We start from the raw sequence: 11,726 nt of genomic DNA on the forward strand, positions 1-11,726 counted from the left end.
AATTTGTGAATTCTGGGCATATAGATTGGTAACTGACTTTATGAAGAGAGATTACCTAGGAATGAGCAAAAGAGGGTGGAGATTACAGACTTAAGGGGCATTTAAGGGTTGAACAGAAAAAGAGAAGTCAAGGAACACTAATAGCTCTGGCAGAAAAACAAACATAGGAGAGTCCTCTAACCAAAGCAGAGGGAAGAAGAGGAAGGTGTACTCAAATGTGTCAAACAGTAAAAAGTCCAGGAATGAAAAGTTTTAAAGTATGCTTTGGATGAAAACAGTTTTGGTGGAGAAGGGGGGGGGGGGGCGGGTGAAACCAAGTTTGGAGTGGGTTCAAGGGTGAGTAGAAGATAAAGAAATGAAGTCAGTCAGTATTTAGACATCTTGTTCAGGAAGTGTGGCTATAAAGGAACTGAGAAACATAGTTTCAGGAGAGGAATGTCAAGGGTAGGTTTTGTTCCTGTTTGGTTTTTGGTTGTTGTTTGTTTGTTTATAGAATTTGGTTTTAAGCATGTTTAAATGTTGATTGGAAGCAACTTAAAAAGAGGACGGCGTTAAAGAAAAGGTGAAAGTGAATAATCAAAAATGAGCTTCACGATGAATACATATATCAAAACATCTATCTTACAGCTTAAATATATACAATTTCAATTTGTCAATTATACCTCAATAAAGCTAACAAAGTTTATAAAATAGAGTACAGATGAAGATATTGGGATTTTTAAAGGCATTTATTTTATTTTACTTTATACAATTTTTAAAGGTTACACTCCATTTACAATTATTACAAAATATTGGCTATATTCTTCATGTTGTACAATACATCCTTGCAGCATATCTTACACCCAACAGTTTTTACCACCCACTCCCCCACCACTCTATTATCCCTCTCCCCCTTCCCACTGGTAACCACTAGTTTGTTCTCTATGTCTGTGAGTCTGTTTCTTTTTTGTTATATTCACTAGTTTGTTGTATTTTTTAGATTCCATATATAACTGATATCATACAGTATTTGTCTTTCTCTGTCTGACTTATTTCACTTAACATAATACCCTCCAAGTTTCTCCACGTTGCTGGAAACAGCAAATTTTCATTCTTTTTTATGGCTGTATAGTATTTCATTGTGTGTGTGTGTGTGTGTGTGTGTGTGTGTACACATACATATACATACACCACACACCACATCTTCTTTATCCATTTTTATCTATTCAGCTGTTGATGGACACTTAGGTTGCTTCCATATTTTGGCAATTGTAAACAATGCTGCTATGAACATTGGGATGCATGTATCTTTTCAAATTAGAAAATCCTAAAGACACCACCAGAAAACTACTAGAGCTCATCAATGAATCTGGTAAAGTTGCAGGATACAAAATTAACACACAGAAATCTGTTGCATTTCTATACACTAATACGGAAAGATCAGAAAGAGAAATTAAAGAAACAATGGAATTTACCATCACATCAAAAAGAATAAAATACCTAGGAATAAACCTACCTAAGGAGGCAAAAGGCCTGTACTCCAAAAACTATAAGATACTGATGGAAGAAATTCAAGATGACGCAAACAGGTGGAAAGATATACTGTGTTCTTGGATTGGAAGAATCAATATTGTTAAAATGACCATACTACCCAAGGCACTCTACAGATTCAATGCAACCTCTATCAAAATACCAATGGCATTTTTCACAGGACTAGAACAAATAATTTTAAGATTTGTGTGGAAACACAAATGACCCTGAAAAGCCAAATCTTGAGAAAGAACAAAGCTGGAGGAATCATGCTTCCTGACTTCAGATGATACTACAAAGCTATAGTAATCAACACAATATGGTACTGGCACAAAACAGACACACAGATCAATGGAACAGAATAGAAAGCCCAGAAATAAACCCAGACACTTACGGTCAATTGATTTACAACAAAGGAGGCAAGAATATACAATGGAGAAAAGATACTGGTTTTGAATAGTGTAAGCAATATCTCTTTCACTGAAGTCATACAGTAGAAGGAAAGAATAAGTAAGGATGTGGATACATTTATAGATCCGGTTACTGAAAATTAAGAGACTCTCATGTGACAGCATCAACTGTGTAATAAACATGTTTAAGTTTAAATATCAAAAGTAATCTGTTCATTAAAAATTATTTTTCCAAATTATGAGTTTGTTACACGTTAGCATCTAAGTTAAGGGAAGTAACTGCCCGTCTCCCAAATCCTAGACTTAACAAAGAAAATTTAAAAGATAATTACCAAATGCCTACTTTGTACAAGACATGATGCTAGACATTGTGAAGAATACACAGGGCTCTTCCCCCAGATATTTCCATAGCTTTTTTCTCCACCATTTAGGTCTCTGTTCTCACATTCTGCTTTATTTCTCTCCATTACAATTACCACCACCTGACATGTTTGTTTTATTGTCTGTTTTTCCTCCTATACTAGAAGCTTCTCAAGGCAGGGACTTTTTCTGTTTATTTATTGTTGTATCCCCAGTACCAAGAATAGTGCCTGCCATGAATATGAACCCCAAATAAACTCTGATTAAATGAATGGTATCTTCTCTTTAGGAAGAAGAAGTGTAATCTGTTAAACAGGGAAGAAATGAATATATGAGAACTATATCAATATTTACAAATGAAAGAAGTAATTACTAAGGATGATATAAGCAGTATCAAAAAATGATATAAGAGCTCACAAGACTGTTCATCAACCAGACAAGATGATAAAGAAAGGTATATTGGAAACGGTGTCATTTGGACTGGGCCTTAAAGAGGTGAGTAGGGTTCTGGGGTTTTGTTTATTTTTCAACATGTACAATTCGATGGTTTTTAGTATATTCACAAAGTTGTGCAACCATCACCTTCTAGAACATTTTCATCACCTCAAAAAGAAACCCCATGCCCCTTAGCTCAACTCCCACAACCCCTCCCCCACCAGACCGAAGAAGCCACTAATCTACTTTCTATCTCTACATACTTACCCATTGCGGACATTTCATATAAATAGAATCAAAAAGCATGTGGGATACTGTGACTGGCTTCTTCACTTAGCATAATGTTTTCATGTCCATCCATGTTGTAGCATGTATCAGTACCCCTTTTTATGATTGAATAATATTCCATTGTACAGATATATCATATTTTGTTTAGCCATTCATCAACAGATGGACATTTGGGTTGTTTCTACCTTTTGGTTATTATGAATGATAGTAACTCTATGGACGTTCACATATCAGTTTTTGTGTCACATAACTTCAACAAGAAATAAGTGAAGGAAGGAACTGAAATATTATAAATCACTCAAATCCAAAGATGACAAATTCACGATAAAGTTTTCACTGGTCTGAGATCAAATGGGGCAAAGTGAATTTTCATAAAGCTTAATTTATTCAAATCAAAGAACTGTCTTTTATTGTTACAAAACAATTTGTTTGTTGCTTCAAACTTTTTTTTAATGTTAAAGCCCCCCTTTTTAAAAAACTGAAGTATATTCGATTCACAATGTGTTAGTTTCTGATGTACAGCAAAGTGATTCAGTTACATATATATTATTTTTCATATTTTTTTCATTATGATTACAGGATATTCAATATTGTTCCCTGTGCTATACAGTAGGACCTTCTTCTTTATTTTATATATAGTAGTTGGTACCTGCTAGTCCCAAACTCCCAATCCAACCCTCTCCTGCACCCCCCTCCACCTTGGCAACCACAAGTCTGTTCTCTATGTCTGTGAGTCTGTTTCTCTCTTGTAAATAAGTTCATTTGTATCATATTTTAGCTTCCACATACAAATGATATCATATGTTATTTGTCTTTCTCTTTCTGACTTACTTTGCTTTGTAGGATAACCTCTAGGTCCATCCATGTAGCTGCAAGTGGCATTATTTCATTCTTTTTTATGGCTGAGTAATATTCCAGTGTATGAGTGTGTGTGTGTGTACCACATCTTCTTTATCCATTCAGCTGTTGATGGAAATTTACATTGTTTCCATGTCTTGGCTATTGTAAATAGCAGAGCACCCTTTTTTTAAAATTGAAGTATAGTTGATTTACAATGTTGTGTTAGTTTCAGGCATACAGCAAAGTGATTCAGCTATAACTATATATATGTGTGTTTGTGTGTGTGTGTGTATATATATATACACACACGTATATATGTTCTTTTTCAGATTCTTTTCCCTTATAGGTTATTACAAAATACTGAGTATAGTTCTCTGTGCCATATAGTAGGTCCTTGTTGGTTATCTATTTTATATATAGTAGTATATATATGTTAATCCTAAACTCCTAATTTATCCTCCCCCCTTCCCCTTTGGTAACCATAAGTTTGTTTTCTATGTGTGTGGGTCTATTTCTGTTTTGTATATAAGCTCATTTGTATAATTTTTTTTTTTTAGATTCCACATATAAGTGATATCATATGATATTTGTCTTTGCCGGGCTTACTTCACTTAGTGTGATAATCTCTAGGTCCACCCATGTTGCTGCAAATGTCATTATTTCATTCTTTTTATGGCTGAGTAATATTCCAGTGTGTGCGTGTGTGTGTGTGTGTGTGTGTCACATCTTCTTTATCCATTCATCTGTCAATGGACATAAAGGTTGTTTCCAGGTCTTGGCTATTGTAAATAGTGCTGCTACGGACATTGGGATGCATGTATCTTTTCGAATTATGGTTTTCTCCAGATATATGTCCAGGAGTGGGATTGCAGGATCATATGGTACCTCTATTTTTAGTTTTTTAAGGAACCTCCATACGTTCTCCATAGTGGCTGTACCAATTTACATTCCCACCAATAGTGTAGGAGGGTTCCCTTTTCTCCACACTCTCTCCGGCCTTTATTGTTTGTAGAATTTTTGATGATGGCCATTCTGACTGGTGTGAGGTGATACCTCATTGTAGTTTTGATTTGCATTTATCTAATAACTAGCAATGATGAGCATCTTTTCATGTGCCTTTTGGCCATCTGTATGCCTTCTTTGGAGAAATGTCTATTTAGATCTTCTGACCATTTTTTGATTGGGTTGTTTTTTTTTTGATATTGAGCCGTATGAGCTGTTTGTATATTTTAGAGATAAATTCCCTGTCAGTCACATCATTTGCAAATATTTTCTCCCATTCTGTAGATTGTCTTTTTGTTTTGTTTATGGTTTCCTTTGCTGTGCAAAAGCTTTTAAGTTTAATTAGGTCCCATTTGTTTATTTTTGTTTTTATTTCCATTACTCTGGGAGTCACATCCAAAAAGATATTACTGCGATTTATGTCAAAGAGTGTTCTGCTTTGTTTTCCTCTCAGAGTTTTATAATATCCAATTTTACATTTAGGTCTTTAATGCATTTTGAGTTTATTTTTGGGTATGGTGTTAAAGAATGTTCTAATTTCATTCTTTTACATGTAGCTGTCCTGTCTTCTCAGCACCAGTTACTGAAGAGACTGTCTTTTCTCCATTGCACGTTACTGCCTCCTTTATTGTAGAGTAATTGACCATAGGTGTGTGGGTTTATTTCTGGGCTTTCTATCCTGTTCCATTGATCTATACTTCTGTTTTCGTGCCAGTACCATACTGTTTTGATTAGTCGCTTTGTGGTATAGTCTGAAGTCAGGGAGCATGATTCCTCCAGCTCCATTTTTCTTTCTCAAGATCGCTTTGGCTATTCACAGTCTTTTATGTTTCCATACGAATTTTAAAAATTTTTGTTCTAGTTCTGTGAAAAATGCCATTGGTAATTTGATCTGTAGAGTGACTTGGGTAGTAGAGTCATTTTGACAATATTGATTCTTCCAATCCAAGAACACAGTACATCTTTCCATCCGTTTGTGTCATCTTCAATTTCTTTCATCAGGGCCTTACAGTTTTTGGAGTACAGGTCTTTTGCCTCCTTAGGTCAATTTATTCCTAGGTATTTTATTCTTTTTGATGTGATGGTGAATTCAATTGTTTCCTTAATTTCTCTTTCTGATCTTTCATTGTTACTGTATAGAAATGCAACATATTTCTGTGTATTAATTTTGTATCCTGCAACTTTACCAAATTCATTGATAAGCTCTAGTATTTTTCTGGTGGTATCTTCAAGATTTTCTATGTATAGTATCATGTCATCCACAAACAGTGACAGTTTTACTTATTCTGCTCCAATTTGGCTCCCTTTTATTTCTTTTTTCTCCTCTGATCGCTGTGGCTAGGACTTCCAAAACCACGTTGAATAAAAGTGGCAAGACTGGACATCCTTGACTTGTTCCTAATCTTAGAGGAAATGTTTTCAGCTTTTCACCATTGATTATGTTAGCTGTGGGTTTGTCATATATGGCCTTTAGTATGTTGAGGTATGTTCCCTCTATGCCCACTTTCTGGAGAGTTTTTATCATAAACAGATGTTGAATTTTATCAAAAGCTTTTTCTGCATCTACAGAGATGATCATATGGCTTTTATTCTTCAATTTGTTGATGTGGTGTATCATACTGATTGATTTGTGGATACTGAAAAATCTGTGCATCCCTGGGATAAATCCCACTTGATCATGGTGTATGATCTTTTTAATGTACGACTGGATTCAGTTTGCTAGTATTTTGTTGAGGACTTTTGCATCTATGTTCATCAGTGATATTGGCCTGTAATTTCCTTTTTTTTGTGGTATCTTTTTCTGATTTTGGTATTAGGGTGATGGTGGCCTCATAGAATGAGTTTGGAAGTGTTCCTTCCTCTGCAGTTTTTTGGAATAGTTTCAGAAAGACAGGTGTTAACTCTTCTCTAAATGTTTGGTAGAATTCACCTGTGAAGCCATCTGGTCCTGGACTTTTGTTTGTTGGGAGTTATTTAATCACCGATTGAATTTCAGTACTTGTAATTGGTCTGTTCATATTTTCTATTTCTTCCTGGTTCAGTCTTAGGAGATTGCACCTTACTAAGAATTTGTTCATTTCTTCTAGGTTGTCCATTTTATTGGCATGTAGTTGCTTGTAGTAGTCTCTTATGGTCCTCTGTATTTCTGTGGTGTCCATTGTAACTTCTCCTTTTTCATTTCTAATTTTATTGATTTGGGCTCTCTCCCTTTTTTTTCCTTGATGAGTCTGGCTAAAGGTTCATTAATTTTGTTCATCTTTTCAAAGAACCAGCTTTTACTTTCATTGATCTTTTCTACTGTTTTCTTAGTCTCTATTTCATTTATTTCTGCTCTGATCTTTATGATTTCATCCCTTCTGCTAACTTTGGGTTTTGTTTGTTCTTCTTTCTCTAGTTGCTTTAAATGAAATGATGGCAACATTAAAAGGTAGTTCTGTTAACTTACTTAGGCAAAATAAATTTTTAAAAATTTGTTTTCCTGTTAAATCCAAAAATCTAGGAAGCACTGTTGATTAAAGGAAATGGCACAAAGGAAAGAAGACAGAAACCCACAAGACAGCCTGAATGCCAAGCTAAGGAATTTGCACCTTATTCTACGGTCAATGAGTAAATTAATAAAGTTGTTTAAACATAAAATTATTGACTCCTGGAAGTCATTTCATTAACAAACAGTAACTGAGTTACTACTATATGAAAAGCACTGTATTTGGTGCTATGAGAACAAATTAAATAAAATCTGTCCCTCCTTTTTATAACAGACTTCAGTGGAAGAAAACAGTCTGTCTCTTCATTATTTACATCTTTATCTGTTACTCATCTAGGGCAATATTTAGTAGTTAAAAAAAATCTTTTTTAAAAAGGAAAATATGGGAGTATTCCTATTATGCTTACGAGTTTTATTTCACTCATTATTTAACAATGTGAGTTGTTGGATGTACAAAGTAAAGCAATATATAACCCCTAATCTACAGAATTTTATAGTCTAGATTTTCTAAACTTATAAAGTACTCTAGAAGAAACTGACTGTAGGCATTTAACTAGATATTATTTACCTAGGACTTCCAATTTAAGAGCAAATAGCAAATAAGCACTTACTACTACCACTCACATTTTAAGCATTTAACATTTTTAAACTAATTTAATCCTCCTAACAATCTTATGAAGAGGGAATCATTACTATATTAAGATATTAATAGATTAAAATATATAACATTTATTATCTTTTTCCAGAATCAACTTTGACACCAATTCTGCTAAGGAAAGTGTTTTATATAGAGTTGCTATATCATTCCCATCAGTACACAAACATGCCGTAATTTCTCCCATCTTAAAAAAAAAAAATCCTCTCTTGACTTCATGTTCTCCTCCAGGAACTACACCATTTCTCTGATTCCCCTAGAGGAAAACTTCTTAAAAGAGCTATCTATATGAGTTGTCTCCCATCTTCTCTCAGCCTCTCTCAAGCCATTCCCAAAAGGCTTTTGTCTCTGACACTACTGAAACCACTTTAGTCATGATTATGAATGACCTCAAAATGCTAAATATGATTTTTAATTTTCAGTCCTCATCTCACTTGACCAGCAACTTGACAAAGGTAAAACACTTTCTTTGAAACACTCTCTCTCCTTCTTTACTTGGCTTCCAAGACACCATACTCTTCTGGGTTTTCTTATCTTCCTAGATGTTCATTCTCAAACTCCTATGCTGGTTCTTCCACAGGTCCACAATTTCAACACATTTGAGTACCCGAGGCTCAGTTCTTGGACCGCCTCTCTTTTCTATCTACAGTCATTTTCTTAATGTTCTCATATAGTCTCATGGCTCTACCAGAATGTGCTCCAACAAGATAGGGATTTTTTAGCTATTTTGTTTATACTGAATGCCCTGCACCTAAAAGTGTCTGACATGTAGTAGATGCATGCCATATATCTGTTCAATGACTGAATGGATTAATAAATGGCTTTAAAAGTTACCTATAAAGTGATGACTCTCTAATTTATACCTCCTGCCTGGATTTCTGTCCTTAACTCCAGATATATCCAACTACCTATCTGCTATCTCTACCTGGATGTGTAATAAACATTTCAAACTTAACCAAGTTCAAAAGAAAACTCAAATCACCCTCTCAATGGCTTCTTCAACTGACCACTTAGCAAAGAGCAGTTCCATCCTTCTAGTTTCTCAAGTCAAATTTTGAAATCATTCCTAATTCCTTCTCTTTTTCTCACACCATATATCCAATCTGTCAATAAATTCTGTGAATCCGGCCTTCAAAATATACTCAGCACTTGACTACTTGTCACCACGTTCACCACAATTACTATGGTCCAAGTCATTATCATATCTTACCTGGATGAATGCAATGGACTCCTAACTGGTCTTACTGCTTTTTGTCCACCTCCATCCCACAATTTGAGTCTGTTCTCAGAACCGCAGCCAGAGAACTTTTTTAAAAACTCAACGTCAAATCACATCACTTCTCTGTTCATAATCCTACAATTATTCCCACTTTGCTGTGAGTAAAAGCCCAGATCGTGACAACTGCCTATAAAGCTCTACTCAGTCTGGCCCTATTACATCTCTGACCTCATCCACTACTTTTCCTCTCACTTATTCTGCTCCAGCCATATTGGTTTCTTCTGCTGTTCCTTCCAAAGGTTAAGCATATTTCCACCTCAGGCCCTTTTCTCTTACTGTTCCTTCTCCCTGGAATGCTTTTCCCTAGATATCTGTAATGCATTACTTGCTTCATCATCTTGCTCAACTGTCACTTTCTCTGAGTTTTTCCCTATCACCATATTTTAAACTGCTACTCCAACCCCAACCCCTTGTATTTTTCATCCCTTTTATCTCTATTTCTGCAAATCTTTTATCATCACTAAATACTACATGCTTTCTGGGACACGTGCTTGAAAAGGACAAGAAGTTCTATCTGTTTCATTCACTACCGTATCCCTAGTGTTTAAAGCAGTGCCTGGTATACAGTAGGTGATCAATAATCTGTTGAAAGAACGGTTTCATTTCCACCAGGGGGCCTAACAATCCTCTAGCCTGGCGTTTCAGGAAAAGATCATAAAGCTTCTCTAAGATTTCTTCCAGTGCTCTGAATCCTAGAAGGATTATACATTGCCTAGAAAGAAAAACTGTGCTTGTCTAGTCAACCACAAGGAGGAGTGGAGAGGGAGAGCCGAGCAAAGAGAAATGTTTCCCTTGCTTTGCCTGTGGCAACCTCATGGTGGAAGAAAACCAGATTTGGAGGCGACTCTACTGAATGAATGATTTTCTCCATACTATGAGTTAACTAGACACACACAAACGTAAACATTGAAAACCGCAATCCCTTCAAACGCCATAAAGAGGCCAAGGAAATCAACCCACGGGCCACTGAGAACTGGAAGGGTGTTTCTTTAACTCCAGCACTAAGCATTCCATAAATCCAGGGGAAGAGTTCCCATTAGCGCAGAGACACGCAACTCACACCTTAAGGACAAGGTGTTCCAGGCTGCCAGCACAGCACTCTCTGGCCAGAGGACTATTAAATCCGTTCTATTTAATACTTAAAGCACCTGCAGTAATTAAAACAGCATAGGCAAGCCGGTGCCAGGTCTAAATTCTCAGGTCTGGCCGATCGCATGTGAAGTCTTGATTCATCTAACAGCGAAACCAATTTCCCACGGGATTTTGACTCACCGCCACCTGTTGATGCCAACATTGGAGGAGCCGGCGAACCAGGGGTCGAGGATGTAGACGCAGCGGATGGTGTCGGCGCCCTGAATACACTCCTTCAGGGCGGGGTTGTCGTGAAGCCGAAGCCCCTTTCGGAACCAGTGCACAGCATTCACCCCCATCCCGGGGACGCGGCGGGTGGCGGGGCGCCGCCGAGCTCCTCCGCGGAGAAATTCAGGGCAAGGGGGTCCGGCTCATAACCGACACCTCCGGCCGCAGGAGAATCGCCGCACCCAAGGAGTGAGGAAAGGGCGGCAGAGGGGAGGGAAGGAAAAAATGAGTCCGAGGAGGGGACCGGAGAGGGAGAGGGCGCTGGCGGCGCAGCTGGAAGATGAATGGAGGTTGCCCAGTCAGCGGAGTCCGGGTGTGACGCCTTTAGGAGCCGGCACCCGCCGCCACCTCCTGGACGAGACGCATAACTTCGAGGGCCCCGGACCGCCGGAGGGTGAGCAAGTTCCACAACACCGAGCCGACACGACGGCCCGAGCGGGCGCGGGCAGCCCCAGGAGGTTCGTCACGGAAACAGCCCCACCGAGGCGGCCCCCGAGGAGCAGACGGCCCGCCTGAGGCGAGCCGCCGACAGGAATGAGAGAGAATTCAGCCACTGTCGGCCACGCTGCCTCTCGGCTCGGGAAAGAGGAGTGAGGACGGAGCACGGAAGCGGTGGTCGAGGCCGCTGGACGGTTGGCGGCCGGTGACCGGTCCCGAGGCTGGCCGGGTGACTCCGCCACCACCGCCGCGTCAGCGGCCTCGGCCCCGCCCTCGGCTCCTCATTGGAGGGGGCACTCCCCACGTGACCACCGGCACCTCACGTTTCTGAAGTGTGTTTACTACAGCGGCTCTGACTGGGGAATCTGCTTGCACTTCAGTCGCTTCTACGGGGCGACAGCTGCTCCATATCAAAACCGTCGATCCTCGCCCAGACGCTAGACATTCTGCCTCTGCCACTTTTCTCGGCTGACTGGTTGGTGTTGCCTGGAAGCGCCCACTGTGAGCAGAGGCCCCATGTGAGGGAAGGCTTAGCCCCGCCCCCGAGGGCCGTGAACGTCCACCATTGGCTGAGGTTCGCCGAGACCCGGATGAGCACGGGTATGCGGGGAGCTCGCGAGCGCGCGCTCTGCTCTGGAAGGCGCGCTTGCGCTCTCGCTGTGTTCC

The 11,726-nt window shown here is 38.9% G+C and overlaps 1 protein-coding gene across 4 annotated transcripts in view; it reads right to left on the bottom strand.

The window, feature by feature from the left end:
• Positions 1-11,341, bottom strand: part of CRY1 (cryptochrome circadian regulator 1) — a 95,623-nt gene extending 84,282 nt beyond the window's left edge. For 2 of the 4 annotated variants that reach the window (XM_068560943.1, XM_068560942.1), the window contains exon 1: positions 10,536-11,339. In XM_068560943.1, coding sequence (XP_068417044.1) covers positions 10,536-10,693 — 158 coding nt within the window. In that variant the 5' untranslated portion in view covers positions 10,694-11,339. Of the gene's footprint in view, positions 1-10,535 lie in introns of all 4 variants that reach the window. The other 2 variants (XM_068560944.1, XM_068560941.1) reach the window with 2 other exon arrangements.
• Between the last annotated feature and the right edge of the window lie 385 nt (positions 11,342-11,726).

The sequence above is a fragment of the Eschrichtius robustus genome, chromosome 13 (genome assembly GCF_028021215.1).
Source record: "Eschrichtius robustus isolate mEscRob2 chromosome 13, mEscRob2.pri, whole genome shotgun sequence".
Lineage (NCBI taxonomy): Eukaryota > Metazoa > Chordata > Mammalia > Artiodactyla > Eschrichtiidae > Eschrichtius > Eschrichtius robustus.